Source organism: Canis lupus, chromosome 34, assembly GCF_011100685.1.
Source record: "Canis lupus familiaris isolate Mischka breed German Shepherd chromosome 34, alternate assembly UU_Cfam_GSD_1.0, whole genome shotgun sequence".
NCBI lineage: Eukaryota > Metazoa > Chordata > Mammalia > Carnivora > Canidae > Canis > Canis lupus.
In genome coordinates, this window is record NC_049255.1 from 17,341,793 (window position 1) to 17,359,787 (window position 17,995).

Sequence of the window (17,995 nt, forward strand, 5' to 3'; positions counted from 1 at the left end):
AGGAGGTAGGTCAGAGCAGCTGGGGTGGGAGGGGCATCAAGAGAATCAGGAGCTTCAGCCTCTTCCTCTTGTTCTCCCAGGTGGAGCATGACCCCCCAGACAGTGAATGCCTACTACCTTCCAACCAAGAATGAAATTGTCTTCCCTGCCGGCATCTTGCAGGCCCCCTTCTACACTCGTAACCACCCCAAGTGTGTCTGAAGTAGGAGGGGTTGGGTGCTGGGCCTGGGCCTGTGGAGAAGCTGGGCACAGGGCTGGAGGTGGGATCCAGAAGTTCCCCCACCATGTCCTCATGCAGCATTCCTCACCTACCAGGGCCCTGAACTTTGGTGGAATCGGCGTGGTGATGGGCCATGAGTTGACACATGCGTTTGATGACCAAGGTAGAGGCCCATGGAGTTGCCCCCTCCAGCCTAGAATTCCCAGTAGTTCTTGCAAAGCCTTGGAATATTGGGAGCAGGTCACAGGGACCCTGGAGTCTGTGGACTCAGGCTGCTGGAAGGCTGCTTGAGTCTTGGGGAGGTGCAAAAGTTAGTTCTCCTCAGGTCGCGAATATGACAAGGAAGGGAACCTGCGGCCCTGGTGGCAGAATGAGTCCCTGGCAGCCTTCCGGAATCACACAGCTTGCATGGAGGAACAGTACAGCCAGTACCAGGTCAACGGGGAGAGGCTCAATGGGCGCCAGACGCTGGGGGAGAACATCGCTGACAACGGGGGGCTGAAGGCTGCCTATAACGTGAGTGGCCCGGCTGGGATCCAGGGGCTGAGGCTCGCCTGCCCTCGGGGAGGGGTGGGGTGGGCAGTGGGTGGAGGTGGTGGGCAACCCCTGATGGACTTGCCACCCCTGTGCCTGACCCCAGGCTTACAAAGCATGGCTGAGCAAGCATGGGGAAGAGCAGCAGCTGCCAGCCGTGGGGCTCACCAATCACCAGCTCTTCTTTGTGGGATTTGCCCAGGTACTGCCCTCCTAGGAGATCTGGGGCCTGCCCCTTTCCTGCTCCGTCCTGGGCAGGTCATTAGAAGTCTGGGGCATGCAGGAAAGCAACTGAGAAATGGGACTGAAGTTGGGGTGCGGAAGGAGGTTTGGGAAGGTCTGGTGCCCAGAGCTTCGAGGCTGGGGCTCAAGAAAGCATGCAAGAAGGCCTGAGGAAGAACTCTCCAGGAGGCTTTTGCAGACCCCGAAGGGTGGGGCTGCCCTGCTTGAGGGGCAGCGGGTAGGGTGCGGGATTGATCCCCACCATGTTCCTCTGAGGTGGCTTTGGAGGAAGTGACTAAAGCTTGGGGAGAAAGTGGCTCATCCAGGGATGCCCAGAAAGAAAGTAAGTGGCAGAGCAGGGACTAAGGCGAGATCTCCTTGGGGTACTTTGCACTACCGCAAGCAGCCTCTGGGGGCCGAGGTTCTTCCCCTCAGATCCACCCATCCTGGGCAACCCAGTGGCCAGGGCAGCTCTGGGAATTTGGGAGGGCGGGCACGTTTCCCTCCCTTGGTGCTGATAACAAGGGGTTGTAGATGAGATGCTGGCTGTATCCTGGAGGTCTCTTCAGCCAAGGGGCTGGGGTTGTGGTGGTTTGCGTCCCTGGGATGGCTCTGCTGCAGCCAACTCTGTGGCCCTGCCTGTGCTAGACACCATGTGTCCCCATGTCTGTCCTGGCCCGCAGGTGTGGTGCTCAGTCCGCACACCCGAGAGCTCTCACGAGGGGCTGGTGACTGACCCCCACAGCCCCGCCCGCTTCCGCGTGCTGGGCACTCTCTCCAACTCCCGGGACTTCCTGCGACACTTCGGCTGCCCTGTCGGCTCCCCCATGAACCCAGGGCAGCTGTGTGAGGTGTGGTAGACCTGGGGTTGGGGAGAAATAGCTTGCTGTTGCCAAGGCCTGGGGCAGCTCGCCCAGCAGGGCTGTTCGGTCCAGGTTTAGAGAGGGCACATGCCAGCTGGGCTGGGTCTGGCCCCTCCACACCATAGGTGATACAAGTCCCGATCCTTCCTCAAACACCACATTGTGCCTCTGCTTTGGGGGTACCCCTACCTCCAGCAGAGCCCCCACCATTCACTGTGACATCCTTCCATGTCACCCTGTCTGGAAGAGGCTGGGAGGGGAGAGGGGCACCAGCTCCCACAGAAAGGAGTGTGCCTCTTAGATCATGTGACTTGGTGGCCTCGGGGCCTGCTGTACCTGCTGCATTTGGACCACACAGGGCCTGGGTGGTGTGCCTCCCATACTTCTCCCTGAGGCCCACTCAGTGCGCACTTGGGAGTGGACTCAGCTCCTTTCAGCTCCACTCTCAGGGGCTACCCCCAACCCATGCTCCTTATGCTGCTTCTCCCAATACTGCTGCCAACCCCCACTGATAGACCAGCTGTGCTCAGCTGTTAGTAGAAGCCTGAGAGCCTTTACGAGGCCACCTGCTGCCTCCCAGTTTCCCTGGGCTCAGAGGGGAAGTATGTATGGTGTGTATGTATAGGGGATGCTGGTTCTTGTGTCTTGGGGCACAAGTCATAGGGGCTGGACTGGGCCTCCCTGACCCAAGCAGAAAAGCGAATAGAGCAGGGAGAGAGAAGGACAGAGTTTATTTTTACAGGGAAGAGGGTGGGGATGGAGGGGTGTTGGCCCTATAGGACCCTGTGCCAATAAATAGACACACATCAGCCAGACTGTCTCTTCCTTCAGTCTTGTTTTCGTTTATTCATTTACTCATTCCACCAGTATTTATTTAGCACCTACTATATTCCAGGCCACTCTTCTAGATACTCAGTCACCAGATACCAGATACAGGGAACTAAGATATGAAACTCCAAGAAGACAGAGGAGAGGCAGGATGGAGGAATGGAATGACGTCAAGTTTGGCTGGGGGGAATACCTCCTTGGGTGGTCATATCCCCATCACTGGCTGTTCTACACCTGGAAGGATTTGCCTCTGACCTCCACTGGTGCATGCAGCCAGGCCTAACACCAAGTCTGGCTCACAACTGGGCCGAGGTCAGCTTGGAAGATGAGTGGCCCTTATCCTGCAGTGGAGGGAAGCCCTGGCCAAGGTACATGCCATTACCTGGAGCTCTGAGCACTTGCTTCTGCTTATGGCTGAGAAGACATGCATTTCCCCATGGCCTTGAAGGCTCAGAACTCCTGGGAGTCACTTATCCCACCACATGCACTCATCAAGGCCTACCAAGTACCAGGCACAGAGACTAAGGGCCTGGCTGCCACCTTCCAGAGCAAGGGAGGGAAAGGAGCATTTATTCAATACCTCTTGTGTTCCAGGCACCTCTGCTAAGTGGCTCATTTTTTAAATTCATTCATTAATTTATAATATATGCATTCATGGATTTATTTTTTTTTAAGTGTATTGATTACCAACAATGTGCCAGGCACTGGTGATGCAAAAATGAGTAAGATGGCCTCTTCCCTTAGGTGGTTCTTCTATTGGCAGTTTCACCTCCATGAGCTCATCTGAGCCTCATGGCAACCATATTTATAAATGCAGATCTAACTATAAGCACTTCACTGCAGCCAAAGACACCTAGCTTGAAATTGAAGATTGGATAGCCTTATGAGATTGAGCTTGTTATCGCACTTCTAGGAGCCTGTTTCTTTATCTGGAAAATGAGAACCAGAGCAGGACAGTGGAAAGTCATCTAAATTGTCTTTAAAATTCAGTGTTCTCCAAAGTCTAGGTAGGGGTGGGTCTGTTGAGGGCAAGTGAAGCTTTGGCTGTGATTACCACTGGGGCCCTGGGTGATGGCCCATGTGTCCTAGCCTCATAAAGAGCTGGATGTGGGCCCCCCATCATGGAGGTGCTGGCTACTTAGAAGGGAAGACTGTGGCCTCAGGAACCCTAAGACTGAGGGAAAACATGGCTGAATGTCTGAGATTATGACTCTGGGAGGGGCAGCAAAGTATATTGGAAAGAGGAAGGCCATCACATCTGGAAACCTGGTTCTGGCTCTAGCTCTGCCACTTGTCAGCTTGTGATGGGTTGGATGAGATGATCTCCGAGGGCTAGCTCAGCATTAGTGTTCTAAGCAGTGAATTCATGGGCTTAGCAAATATTAAGAAATGTTGAGAAATAACATGTGAAGTTTGAGTGTTGCACAGAGAATATTTATAATGTCCGAGATCTTAGTGAGGAGAGAGGCTTGGCAGCCCTTCCCTTTATATCTGATTTTAGAAGACAGTTTAGGATGCTGACCAGTGGGCCACTTTGGCATTGAAACTCCCTATTTCCAAAAAGGTCAAAGGTCAGCTTTCATATTCTGAGAGTCCCAATTTGGTTAAGCCTGTGCTAAGTACTTTAAAATCATTTCACTAAAAAAATAAAAAAATAAAAAATAAAAATAAAATCATTTCACTAAATTCCCACAACTTATAAGACGGTTCTATAATTCCCTCTACTGTACAAGTGGAGAAACTAAGAGAAAAAAATTACATAACTTCTTGGGATGCCTGGGTGGCTCAGTGGTTGGGTGTCTGACTTTGGCTCAGGGTGTGATCCTGGAGTCCTGGGATCAAGTCCCACTTCAGGCTCCTTGCATAGAGTCTGCTTCTCCCTCTGTCTATGTCTCCGCTTCTCTGTGTGTCTCTCATGAATAAATAAAATCTTTTTTAAAAAATTACATAACTTCCAATATCAGATAAGACAAATTGCATTAAAGTCAGACTTGGAGCTCAGATGCCCTTAATCACCACCATTTAGTCTTCTAGGTCATGACCGAGTTTAGACTCATACATAGAAATCTGTCTTCTGGTCAGTGTCCTTGCACTTCTACATCAGACCATCACCAGCAGGTGCATTTCCGTGCTACCCAGCTCCCCTGGGCCAGGCATATGTAACAACCAGGTAGCTGCAGGAAACCTAAACACATGTTGAGCTGAAATTAAGCCAGGTAGCACCTGTTTGTTGAACACTCTGCAGGTGCTTGGTTTTAAAGGCAAGGCAAGGTGAACATCAGCTGACAGATGGAATCTTCACCCTTAGTGGCCCTGCCAAACTGATGAATATGCATCTGCGATATGATCTGGTGTGTTAAGGCAGAAGGAGGAAAAAAGAGTGGTGCTCCTAGGTGGACACATGAGAGCAGTTGTTGGTAATGTGCTGGGCCATACCCTATACTGCCCTATTGAGAAGTCTGATCAGTTCCCAAGCACAATAAGGCAACAAATGTCAAACAATATGATTTCACACTTGGAAACACTCTGGAAATTTTAGGTTGGAAAAGAATCTCTCATAAAATAAGCACAGTTTCAGTGGGCCTATCATGACTTACAAATAGAGAATCTCAACAGTTTCTTGATGCCCAGCTCTGAGCTCTAAAGAGCCCTCAGTGGACCATTATTATATGTAAGGATGACCTGAAGATGAATGCAAAATGAACTCATTCATTCAATAAATATTTATCAACACTTACCATAAGCTAGGCATTAGGTTGGTACTAGGGACAAAAGATGAATAAGAAACAGTTCCTGTCCTATAATAGCTCAGAGTCTAGGGGGAGAGAGAGATGTATCAAGCATGGTGGGAGCACAGGGAAGAAATGAATAGCTTGAAGAGAACGGGAAAGCTTCCTAGACAGGTGACATTGAGCTGTAGTACAGAGGATGGGAGAATTTGCTAGGTAAAAAAACAGGGAAGGGCATGTATAGAAGCAATAACAATGTGAAAAGGTCAATCATCTCTTGAAGGGCCAAGGCATGTTCAGAAATGATGAAATATTTAGGATGATTAGGTCAAAGGGCCATGATGAAAGGTGAGAGTCTGAAGAACGGAAGTTTTTTTTTTTAAAGGATTTTATTTATGTATTTGAGAGAGAGTGAGAGAGAACATGAGTAGGGGGAGGGTCAGAGGGCCAGGGACAAGCAGACTCCCTGCTAAGCAGGGAGCCTGAAGCCCACCATCAGGATTCCAGAACCGATCAGGATTCCAGAACTGAGAATCATGACCTGAGCCGGGAATCATGACCTAAGCCAAAGGCAGACGTTTAACTGACTGAGCCACCCAGGAGCCTCTGAAAAAGGCAAGGTGTAACAGTACGTGTGAAAAGACAAGTCCTGGAGATCAAAAGTCACAAGGGTCACAGTGCAATCTATTTAAGAAATATCACAGAAAGTAGGAACCCGTGGAAACCGTGCAAGGCGGTGTCCTGCCAGGAGCACTTCTGGTGTCATGTAAAAATGATGCTTTGAGTTGAAAGGTTCTCAAATGAGTGGAACCATCCATAAGATGTGCAGCTCTACAGCTCAAGCCATGAGTCTGGGGACAGCATGATGGCTTATGGATGCAGTTTAAAGGAAGGTGGTAGGAAAGGGACAGGTGAGGGGACGTCCCCAATTAGAGAGCTATTTGGCCACGACAAGGCTCAGAGTTGGCCAAATGGTAGGAAGAAAAGTTTCTGGGCAATGTGACTGAAAGGAGGGTTGAGGCAGGGCATCAATGTTATTACGTGGCCTTGGAAATAGCTGCCAGACATCTTTGTTTAGCTAGAAAGGACTGGGGGCTTGAATACTTGGAAGCAGGGAGATGGGGGCAAGAATGTTTATCTCAGCCCTGCAGATTTGAGGTGGTTAGAGAATGACAACTGGCTCCTTTTCAGTTGCCAGAAACCCAGCTGGACAGTTTATATACATTGCCTTATTTCATTTTCAACACACAACTTACAAGGGAGATACTTTATTACTCTCATTTCATAGAGGCAGAAACCAGGCTGAGAGAGGTTAGGAAGCTTGCCCAAGTATCACAGCTAGTCAGGGGCTTTAGCAACGGCCAGGTTTCTTGCTCCCTAAAACTCACGTTCCTGCCCTCCCCCTTTTTGTTTTGAAACATTTCAAACCTACAAAAAGTTGAAACATAGTAACACGAACATTCATATACTTTTCATCTGGAGGCACCAACTATTAACAGCCTGTGCTTTGTGCCACAACATCACCCCTTCTCTAAGGTACTGGTTGGGATACAACTGGTATAGAAGACAAAATCTGAAACCTGATAGAAGGAAAGTCATGGAAGGAGAGATTTAGGAGAAATATCTCTACGGATGACTGAAGAAAGCATGACATTCTTGAAGCCAGAGATGGAATAAGCAGAACAGTCATGGACTACAGGGTTTCTGTCACCAGACCAGGGCTGGGGAAGTCACTGGTGATGGAAATGGGAGATTCACCCCCAGAATCCAAGCACTGAATGAAAAAAGCAACAGGTTTTAAAATAGGCTATGCAATTCTATCTCTAAATATATTTAGCCAACATTCATTCAGTGCTAACAATGCTGTCCTAGGTTTTTCTAAAAACAAAACAAAACAAAACAAAAAACAAAAAAACACAAATACTTTCTGCATTCTTTAACGCCCCAGAACCCATAATGAAGACCCCAGGTCAACTGGTGAGTGTTCCCACCAGATGAGGGGGAGGAGTTACTTCCCCTTTTCTCACCTTCTGGATGCATACATGTAGCCCCAAACTTAAGAAAAAACATGGAGTTTTGCTTCAAACAATCAGGAACTTGGAAGACTGGATCAAGGTTCAAATCCTGATCCTACTACTGACTACCTGATTTCCTCTGTGGAAACGGGACACAGCCTTACCAAATTCAAACGGCCGAGAGGACGTTATGTATCATCTAGAACTAATCCTGACTTCAACAGTGTCCTTCACACCCCTTCTAAGTCAAATCACGGAAAGACCAAAAGACAGAGATTGAAGAAGGCAAAGCCTGTGTCTTGATCTGCCTTTAGTTCTAGAGTTTAGCATCGGAGCATAGGACCACATTGTATTGATGGACTCCGACCAGGCTCCGCAGGTGGATTTAAGGTGGGGGCCGTACGCGGCAGGTGGTACCCGAGCACTCTCCTTCACCCGGGGGTAAAACGTTACGAGGTTAATATTCCGCGGCGGCGGAAGTAGATACAGGTTGCAGATCTCACACGGGCGGCGATCAAGCATTCCGGACGTGAAGGGTTTCGTTCGTCTGTCCCACCACGCAGCCGACTGCGGTGTCACTGTGGGTACCGGTCGCTCGGCGAGTAAGGAGACCCCGCGGGCGGTCCCTCGGCTCGCGGCTCTTCATCTCCTACCGCAGCCAGCGGACTCGGATCGCAGACTGCACAGCAGCGTGGCCTTCCGGAAACTCCCGGTCCGAGCCGGGGCGGCGCCTGGGGCGCGTGAGCGGTTAGAACTTGCAGTTTTGGGGGCGGCCTCCGAGGGCGGGGTCGAGGGCCGGGCCTCCCGCGACGCGGCGGTGGAAGGTTCCCAGCGGCGCTTCCGGTCGCAGGCGCGCTCAGGGGGCGGGGCGCCGTCGGCCACGCGCGCAAGGCCACATGGGAAACGGGGCGGTGCGGGCGGTGCGAGCGGTGCGCGCGCAGCTGGCCGGCAGTGGCGGCGGCGATGGAGGAGGGTGGACGGGATAAGGCTCCGCTGCAGCCTCAGCAACCCCCAGCGACCGCCCCGGGCAGTGCGGACGAGAAGCCGAGCGGCAAGGAACGGCGGGATGCAAGCGACAAGGACAAAGAACAGGAGCTGGTGAGGCACGGCCCCGGGACCCGGCGGAGGAGGCCGCGGGGCTGAGTCACCGCGGGTCCGCAGGCCTTGGGCCCGACTCTCAACGGCCCCGCAGCGTCCGGGAGAGGGCGGATGGAGCGATCCTCGGGGCTCCTCGCACTCCCTGCCCCTCATCCTCCACTCTGCGCATTCGCCTCTGCCGACCCCACCAGCCCTCACCACTGACCCGTGAGGTGGGCCCGGGCCGGACATTGTCACCCCTGTTTTTTAGTATGGCATTGAAGCAGCCTGGCCTAGATGCCAGGTTGCCTTCCCACCTGCCTTCCCGCCAGGGTGCCATTTCTGCGCTCTTTCCTTGTCCACCTGATCCCTCCTAAGGAGGCAGGTTACCTCTACCTGCCCCGGGGTGAATGGGAGGAGGATGTGTTTGGGATTCCTTCTCTTGACGAACTTCTTCCCCCAACCCTCAGTCTGAGGAGGACAAACAACTGCAGGATGAACTGGAGATGCTTGTGGAACGGCTAGGGGTGAGTCATGATGTGGACTTGAGTGGGTACATATTTGGATCTTTCCTGCCTGTTTGATTTATTACATTTTGGGGCAACAATTCCTATATGAGGTATAAGGAAAGACGGATTGTTTAGGGTTGTGATGATGATGTGAGAGAAAAGAATGACAAAGGATAGTTGAAAGACTTTGTAGCTTTTTTCTTGAACTGTTTACTGGGATTTTTTTTTTTTTTTTTTTTTGGTACCAGGCAGGGAGCGGGGAGTTGGGGAATCACAGATGAATAAGACACAATTACTTTCTTAAGGGAGTTGTTAGTTAAACACCTCTGTGTTATGACTTGAGAAATGGGACTCGTTTGTGTCTGAGCTCTAACATCTCCTGATCAGGAGAAGGACACATCCCTGTACCGACCAGCCCTGGAGGAACTGCGGAGGCAAATTCGATCTTCTACAACTTCCATGACTTCAGTACCCAAGCCTCTCAAATTTTTGCGTCCACACTATGGCAAACTGAAGGAAATCTATGAGAACATGGCCCCCGGGGAGAATAAGGTAAACTTGTTTCAGAAGCTGATGGAAGCCTAGCTTAGTAATACTTTTTCATCTAGCCCAGGGGTCTCCTGGTGAATCATAGGAAGCCTAACAGACCTGAGATCTGAGCTGGTTGAACTGAGCTGATCATAGTCAAAATACTGGCACAAGAGCTGACGGGAGGGTGACCTTCTCAGAATACACCTTTTTGTCATTTATGGTGGATCTTAGAATTTTTTTTCATGATTTTTTTAAAGTAATATGTGTCCAGTGCAGGGCTCGAATTCATGACCCCAAGATCAAGAGTTGCATGCTGGGCCAGCCAGGCACCCCTCATGATCTGTTTTTAACTTATGTTTAGCTTTGATTTTTTTATTTCTATCATATCCCATGTTAGTTCACTTGTTTTATTTCTAAAATAAATTCCTAGTTCAATTATTTCTCTGTCTACTAGTATAGCTATAATCCAGGAAATCTTTTGTTCCTCAGTGGTCTCCTAAACTGGCTGCCTTGTTTTTGCTTGTGACTTATACAGGTTGTCTTTCACAGAGCAGCCACGGTGATCTTTTTAGATTGTGAAAATCTTTTCTGCTTAAAACCTTTTAATAATTTATTATTGCAACTAGAACAAAATTCAGTCTCCCATCTTTTTTGTTTTCTCCTTGTTATCATTCTTCAGCCGTATTGGTTTCAAAGGGAGATAGCAACACCAACCTTAGGGTTATCTTGAGGCTTAGATTAGATAAAGCATGTAAATTTCTAATATAGAGATTGGTGGATAGTTACAACTTAATTTGGGAGATAGTGATGGTAGTCATAACTCTATAGTCTCCCACTCTCCTTCCCCTGGATTTGACTTTAAAGCACTGGTTTCTTTACAGCGTTTTGCTGCTGACATCATCTCTGTTTTGGCCATGACCATGAGTGGGGAACGTGAGTGCCTCAAGTATCGACTGGTCGGCTCCCAGGAGGAATTGGCATCATGGGGTCATGAGTATGTCAGGTAAGACCTTTCCTTCTTGAGAATCTAAAAGGAATTCTGAGACCTAATTCTGAGTTCTGTCTTGGGATACTATCTGTCTTAGAGAACCAGGGTGTTGCATTTCCCAAATATTGAATTCCTTGGGCCACAGGAGTGAAGCTGTATCCCTCCTAATGGTCATGGGCCTATCCACAGGCATCTCGCAGGGGAAGTGGCCAAGGAGTGGCAGGAGCTAGATGATGCGGAAAAATCACAACGGGAACCACTGTTGACCTTGGTGAAGGAGATTGTCCCCTACAACATGGCCCACAATGCAGAGCATGAGGCCTGTGACCTGCTCATGGAAATTGAGCAGGTGGATATGCTGGAGAAGGACATCGATGAGAATGCATATGCAAAGGTCTGCCTCTATCTTACCAGGTGAGTGAGCACGGTAGGGGTGGGTGGAGGGCCTAGCCTCCCCAGCATTTCTCTGTCAGTTGTACCACCTCTGTTCTCTTGGAATGAGGCTGCAGTTGATTTGTGGGTGTCTGTGAGCTTGTTGAGGACAGAGACTTCGTGTCTCTTTAGTGGTCCAGCATCTAGCACAATGCCTGGTATATGGTAGCCATGCGGTATTTATTTTGCATAGGTGAATTAAAGGGGGTGAATGACATCTGGAACTCCCTGACAGCTTTGTTGTTTCTGTCTCTGTAGTTGTGTGAATTACGTGCCCGAGCCTGAGAATTCTGCCCTACTACGTTGCGCGTTGGGCGTGTTCCGAAAGTTCAGTCGCTTTCCTGAAGCTCTGAGATTGGCATTGATGCTCAATGACATGGAGCTAGTAGAAGACATCTTCACCTCCTGCAAGGATGTGTATGTAGGGAGAGCTGAGCTCATAGATGGAGCATTTGCATGAAGAGCTGGGACTGGTAGCTGCTGGTTAAGGCTGGAGGGGCTTTTCTTGATGGGGGCTAAGCAGACGTGATGGCTTTCCTCAGGGTAGTACAGAAGCAGATGGCATTCATGCTTGGCCGGCACGGTGTGTTCCTGGAGCTCAGTGAAGATGTGGAGGAGTATGAGGACCTGACAGAGATCATGTCCAATGTGCAGCTCAACAGCAACTTCTTGGCATTAGCTCGGGAGGTGAGACTCTTTGCCCTTTTCTGTTAAGGCTTTTCTTCACTTGCAATTTTACCTGGCATTTCACCTCCCTGACTATAATTTTGATTAGACTTTCTTTGGTTAGAATTGTTACTCAGTGGGATAGCAGAAAGAACAGCGGGGGGCGGGGGGGATAGTGGGGCAGCAGTTGTGACTCTCTGACTTCTCTTTAGCTGGACATCATGGAGCCCAAGGTGCCTGATGACATCTATAAAACCCACCTGGAGAACAATAGTGAGTAGCCCTCCATGTGTGTGAGGACTGGAGGATCCTTAATTACATCCCTTGTATTTGGAGTGATGACATGGCCCAACATATTTATCCCATAGAGCTAAGAATTCACACATACCTTTTCTCTAAGTCACTACTGGGGGCATTGATAGGGGATTTTTTTTTTTTTTTTAAGATTTTATTTATTCATGAGAAACAGAGAGGGAGAGGCAGAGACATAGGCAGAGGGAGAAGCAGCCTCCTCACTGAGCAGGGAGCCCGACACAGGACTCGATCCCAGACTTTGGGATCATGCCCTGAGCCAAAGGCAGATGCTCAACCACTGAGCCACCTAGGCGTCCCAGATAGGGGATCCTAAGTGGCCTGTTCAGAGCCAGAGACTACCACCATGCTGTGTTCCTTTCTTGTCCTACTCTAAACCTTTTTTTTTTTCTTTTCTCTTTCTCTCGTGCAGGGTTTGGGGGTAGTGGCTCTCAAGTGGACTCTGCCCGCATGAACCTGGCCTCTTCTTTTGTGAATGGCTTTGTGAACGCAGCTTTTGGCCAGGACAAGTTGCTGACTGATGATGGCAACAAATGGCTTTACAAGAACAAAGACCATGGTATAACTTTATGGCTACTTTATGTTGCTTTGGTCACTTCTGTTATTCTCCTAGGTTCAGGTGTTAATGTGACTGGGATCCCCAGGACCATTTTTTTACAGAGCTCTTTGTAACAGTTTTCTTAGGATTAGAACCATTTTAAGTCTGATAGATTTTTCCTTGGTGTAGGAATGTTGAGCGCAGCTGCATCTCTTGGCATGATTCTGTTGTGGGATGTGGATGGTGGCCTCACCCAGATTGACAAGTACTTGTACTCCTCTGAGGACTACATCAAGGTTGGTTCTGGGCATAGCCCACTAATGGGGACATTCTCCTACCACGTTCTAGAGCACTCAGGGCCTCCCTATCATGGGTAAGGTCTACCTGGTTTTTCATTCCAGTTAAGGTGGAAACTGCAATGAAGTCCATGTTGTATACTTTATGGCAGAATAGATTGAGTGAAGGATCTGTTTGCATTTTGCAGTCAGGAGCCCTTCTGGCCTGTGGCATAGTGAACTCTGGGGTCCGGAATGAGTGTGACCCTGCTCTGGCACTGCTCTCAGACTATGTTCTTCACAACAGCAACACTATGAGACTTGGTTCCATCTTTGGGTAAGGCTTCTTGCTTCTTGTGCTAGTATTCAACCTGTAAGCTTTGTGAAAACAGGAACTGGGTCCTTTTCACCTTTGTATTGCCAAGGACTACCATCATGTCTGTTGAGTATTTGGTTCTTAGTGACTATTGATTGAAATGATGAATAAATGATTAATCCTCTTTTTGTTCCTTCCTTGTCCTGTCCTTGATTGTGTGTCTGGGACTGCCTCTCCCTGGCTTTTGCAGGCTAGGCTTGGCTTATGCTGGCTCCAATCGTGAAGATGTTCTAACACTGCTGCTCCCTGTGATGGGAGATTCCAAGTCTAGTATGGAGGTGAGGAGAGGCTGTTGGACATTTAGGGGAGGTAGGGAAAGTGCTATGAGTCTTATCACTCTCTGTGATAAGTAGTGAAAAAAAGTGTATATTTCTGTTTATAGGGGTGTGTGTATCACTTCAGTGAAATCTCTTGGAACTGGAATTTTAAGCCTCAGGTGGTATTGAGGCTAAAAAGTTAACATTTTGGTATTGAGTTCTAACCCTTGGGGTCCATGAAGAAGTACTCAGACTAGAGAGGGGAGTAACTTAATCCAGCTTGAGGTGGCTGATTCTCACTCCTTGTTTTAGTCATTGGCCAACCTTAAATCATTTTTAAAAATTTTAAAATATATTTATTTGTTTTAGAGAGAGCTCGCTTGCGTGTGCGAGTGGGGGGACAGGCAGAGGGAGAGAATCTTCAGACAGACTCCCCAGTGAGCATGGAGCCCATTGCAGGGCACGATTTCACAACTCATAAGATCATGACCTGAACCCAAACCAAGTGGGACACTTAACCGACTGAGCTACCCAGGTACCCCCAACCTTCAATTTTCTTACTTATGCAGAGTCATTCTAGTGATAGATAAACATAGTATGGGGGCTAAAAGTATAGCTTGGGTCAGGAAGACCTCAGTTCAGGGTGCCTGGGTGGCTTGGTCGGTTAAGCATCTGCCTTTGGGTCAGGTGGTCCTGGGATCGAGTCCTGCATTGAGCAGGGAGCCTGCTTCTCCCTTTCCCTCTGCCTGCCACTCCCACAAGCCTCTCCCTGCTTGTGCTCTCTCTTTTTCTCTGTCAAATAAATGAAACCTTGAAGAAGAAAAAAAGACAGACTTCGATTCAAATTGTGCCACCTCTGCTTATAAGCAGTGTGATCTTGGACATGTAACTCAATCCCTTCAGGTTTCATTTTCCTCATCAGTAAAAGAATAACAATGGCAGGACCTGTTTCATGGGGTTGTTGTGAGGATTAAATGTTAATAGTACACAAAAGAGTTGGCATACTGGCTGATATCTAGTAAATACTCAGTGAATGGTTGCTCTTGTTATTTTGACCTATCATCCAAAAGAGATTATTACTTAGTGTGGTTACAGTGGTCTGTAGGAATTGTCTGTCTGGAATCAAGATAGATAAACAGTTATTTTAATAACTTACTGTATATTATACTGACATTCCTATTTGTAGGTGGCAGGTGTGACAGCTTTAGCCTGTGGAATGATAGCAGTAGGATCCTGCAATGGAGACGTCACTTCCACTATCCTTCAGACCATCATGGAAAAGTCAGAGACTGAGCTCAAGGACACCTATGCCCGTTGGCTTCCTCTTGGACTGGGCCTCAACCACCTGGGTGAGGGGATGTCTCCCTGAGCAAAGGCAGACAGTAACTGGGTACAACAGAGGACGGGGGTTTATGTGTCAAACTATGCTGGTTGGAAACAAGTGTCCTCTTGATACCTTGAATTTTTCCTGTAGGCAAGGGTGAGGCCATCGAAGCAATCCTGGCAGCGCTAGAAGTTGTGTCCGAGCCATTCCGCAGTTTTGCCAACACATTAGTAGATGTGTGTGCCTATGCAGGTCTGTGTCTTTGTGTTTTTCCTGTGACTCCTTACTTCTGTCTGGGATATCTCTTTTCAAATGTATTCTCCTTTCTCAGTTGTTCTAATCTTTAGATTCTTTAGCTTCTATTCCTGGAGTGTGGTTTTTTTTTTTTTTTTTTTTTTTTTTCCCTGTCTTTTCTCATCCTTACCACCATGGGAATGTACCTTGCAGGCTCTGGGAATGTGCTGAAGGTACAGCAGCTGCTCCATATTTGTAGTGAACACTTTGACTCCAAGGAAAAAGAGGAAGACAAGGACAAGAAGGAAAAGAAGGATAAGGACAAGAAGGAAGCCCCTGCGGACATGGGAGCACATCAGGTTCTATGGGTGGCTGGGCACTCTGAGTCAGGCTCTGAGAAAAGATAAGTGTGTAGAGGAGTAGGGGTGCAGGATTTGGGTTTGTTTTAGAGCACTTCTGGGTGGTGCTGTGTATCGAGATGATGTGAGGTTGGGTTCTATATGTGAAGGGCAAGATGTGCCACCATGGGACAGCTTTTTCTTACATGGGAATTGAGTCAAGGGTGAATTTTTTGTTCCCTGCGCTTATTGGGTTCTGCTGCCTTTTCAATTGCAGGGAGTGGCTGTGCTGGGGATTGCCCTTATTGCTATGGGGGAGGAAATTGGTGCAGAGATGGCTCTACGAACCTTTGGCCACTTGGTGAGTATTGCATGGAGATGGGAATATACTGGTTTAGGTGCCTGGAGATCCCTGGAGGAGACTTTCTTGATAGGTTTTCTTAGTGGAGAAATAGTCTCTTTACTATGCCCTTTCTGCAAAATTGGATTAAGGCCCCTTTTATCCATTAGTCTATTCCTATAACTGAGTTTGTCGTACTGCTTTCTGTGATGCTCTGGTTATTCTCTGTTATTACCAGCTGAGATATGGGGAGCCTACCCTCCGAAGGGCTGTGCCTTTAGCACTGGCCCTAATCTCTGTTTCAAATCCACGACTCAACATCCTGGATACCCTAAGCAAATTCTCTCATGATGCTGATCCAGAAGTTTCCTACAACTCCATCTTTGCCATGGGGATGGTGGGTAGTGGTGAGTATCTGTTGGAAAAAGATCAGAAATAGCTTGAAAGAATGTTTGAGGCCCTTTTTTCAACAATGTAATGGTTAACATCTCCAGGTACCAATAACGCCCGTCTGGCTGCAATGCTGCGCCAGTTAGCCCAGTATCATGCCAAGGACCCCAACAACCTCTTCATGGTGCGCTTGGCACAGGTAAAGAATAGAACTCTTTTCCTTCAGGTGTGCCAAGGGAAGTATCTGTGGTCATGGAAAGGGGACATGTAGTGACATGAAGGGGACCTTGAGTTTTGCTGGGAGAGAGGATATGAATCAGTTGGGTTTCTATATGGCCAGGCTAGATGACGTCTCCTCAGATATGATCTTTACTTCTCTCTCTCTCTCTCTTTTTTTTTTTTCCCAGGGCTTGACACATTTAGGGAAGGGCACACTCACCCTGTGTCCCTACCACAGTGATCGGCAGCTAATGAGTCAAGTGGCCGTGGCTGGACTACTCACTGTGCTTGTCTCTTTCCTGGATGTCCGTAACAGTGAGTTCCTGTCAAGAGTCCTATAGTGGCACATGGCCCTGTCTCTACCCTAAATTACTAGGGCCACCTTGTAATTTAGGAGCCAACTCCCAAGTTAGTCCTGCATCACTCTGGGTTCCTGATGTTCTTTGGGCCTGTAAAGGGCCTTATGAAGCTTATCTCCCGTGTTTTTGATCTGGCCCACAGAGATTTCTTTTTTTGAAGATAAAGTGCTGAGCCCACTGTCTGTTCCTAAGTGACTGAGAGAAATTAATGATTAAGTCTCAAATCTATGGGCAGAGTAAGGTGGGGGGATCTCTGGTTTGTGGTAGGGTATATGAGGGGAGGAGTGTGGGTTCAGCTGAAACACTGAAGGGTTCAAGAGTCAGGGCTGGGGTGGGGTCCCACGGTTCAGGTCAGGACTGCCTTGATGCATCTAACTGTCCTCTGTTCTTTCCTCAGTCATCCTCGGCAAATCGCACTATGTATTGTATGGGCTGGTGGCTGCCATGCAGCCCCGGATGCTGGTTACATTCGATGAGGAGTTGCGGCCATTACCGGTGTCTGTCCGCGTGGGCCAGGTGAGGGTTTGAACAGCGGGAGGGCTGTAGACCTTGGAGAATGCACACATACCTGCTTCTCTGAAACTGGTATGGGCACTGGTTTGTTGCTGCATTCCCATCTGCTACACCTCTATTTTTATTTCTTCACCCTACAGGCAGTGGATGTGGTGGGCCAGGCCGGCAAGCCTAAGACTATCACGGGGTTCCAGACACACACAACCCCAGTGTTGTTGGCCCACGGGGAGAGGGCAGAACTGGCCACTGAGGAGTTTCTTCCTGTCACCCCCATTCTGGAAGGTTTTGTTATCCTTCGGAAGAACCCCAACTATGACCTCTAAGTGGCTACCAGGGGCGCTGAGCTGCCACTGATATGTCAGCAGGCCGTGTTTCCTGCTGCCAGATGTGGACACTGCTCCTGTTAACCTCCTGTTATTTTGTTACTAAGTGAGATAACTTTGTTGAATAAAGACCTTTATCCCCAAGGTCCCTCTATGTCTGTTTTCTGGGGTATTGTGGCTGGAGGCCAGACCAGGGTGGGGAGTCTATGTGAGGAGCCATTGTTACAGCAACTCTGAGCCTAGGCTAGCAGGGAGGTTGTCCTGAATGGAACAAATTAAACTCCTTGCCCTTCTTCCCTCCTTCCTAATCATCTTAAAATAGTGGTTCATCTTTAGGGGCATGGACCCTTGAGAAGCTCATCAGTATAATGGATTTTCTTTCTAGGAGATGCATATGCACACATTTTAATACAAACTTATAAATAACTTTTTTTTTTAAGATTTTATTTATTTATTCATGAGAGACAGAAAGGCAGAGATGCAGGCAGAGGGAGAGGGAGAAACAGGCTCCATGCAGGGAGTCCGATGCAGGACTCGATCCCGGATCTCCAGGATCATGCCCTGGGCTGAAGGTGGCGCTAAA

General features: G+C 48.6%; 2 protein-coding genes across 8 annotated transcripts in view; both read left to right on the forward strand.

Moving 5' to 3' along the window:
* The window catches only part of ECE2 (endothelin converting enzyme 2), a 32,595-nt gene extending 29,285 nt beyond the window's left edge, over positions 1-3,310 (forward strand). For all 7 annotated transcript variants that reach the window (XM_038583539.1, XM_038583533.1, XM_038583532.1 and 4 more), the window contains 5 exons: positions 81-191; positions 316-383; positions 546-736; positions 861-956; positions 1,660-3,310. In XM_038583539.1, coding sequence (XP_038439467.1) covers positions 81-191; positions 316-383; positions 546-736; positions 861-956; positions 1,660-1,836 — 643 coding nt within the window. In that variant the 3' untranslated portion in view covers positions 1,837-3,310. The remainder of the gene's footprint in view (positions 1-80; positions 192-315; positions 384-545; positions 737-860; positions 957-1,659) is intronic.
* A 5,016-nt stretch (positions 3,311-8,326) lies between these two features.
* Positions 8,327-17,556, forward strand: PSMD2 (proteasome 26S subunit, non-ATPase 2). The gene is made up of 21 exons (XM_038583531.1): positions 8,327-8,509; positions 8,959-9,015; positions 9,385-9,549; positions 10,410-10,531; positions 10,706-10,930; positions 11,207-11,365; positions 11,491-11,635; positions 11,827-11,887; positions 12,339-12,485; positions 12,654-12,760; positions 12,949-13,076; positions 13,306-13,393; positions 14,559-14,721; positions 14,847-14,948; positions 15,144-15,289; positions 15,546-15,629; positions 15,847-16,015; positions 16,103-16,197; positions 16,406-16,532; positions 16,974-17,092; positions 17,230-17,556. The coding sequence occupies exons 1-21, from the start codon at positions 8,375-8,377 to the stop codon at positions 17,410-17,412; spliced, it is 2,727 nt and encodes a 908-aa protein (XP_038439459.1). The 5' UTR covers positions 8,327-8,374; the 3' UTR covers positions 17,413-17,556.
* Positions 17,557-17,995: the final 439 nt, after the last annotated feature.

Excerpts from the sequence above, each read along its gene's own strand:
- PSMD2 (XM_038583531.1), top strand. The coding sequence starts at position 8,375 with ATGGAGGAGGGTGGACGGGATAAGGCTCCGCTGCAGCCTCAGCAACCC. Across the intron at positions 12,486-12,653 it reads TTACAAGAACAAAGACCATG|GAATGTTGAGCGCAGCTGCA; the intron begins GTATAACTTTAT and ends TCCTTGGTGTAG. Across the intron at positions 16,533-16,973 it reads TTTCCTGGATGTCCGTAACA|TCATCCTCGGCAAATCGCAC; the intron begins GTGAGTTCCTGT and ends TTCTTTCCTCAG.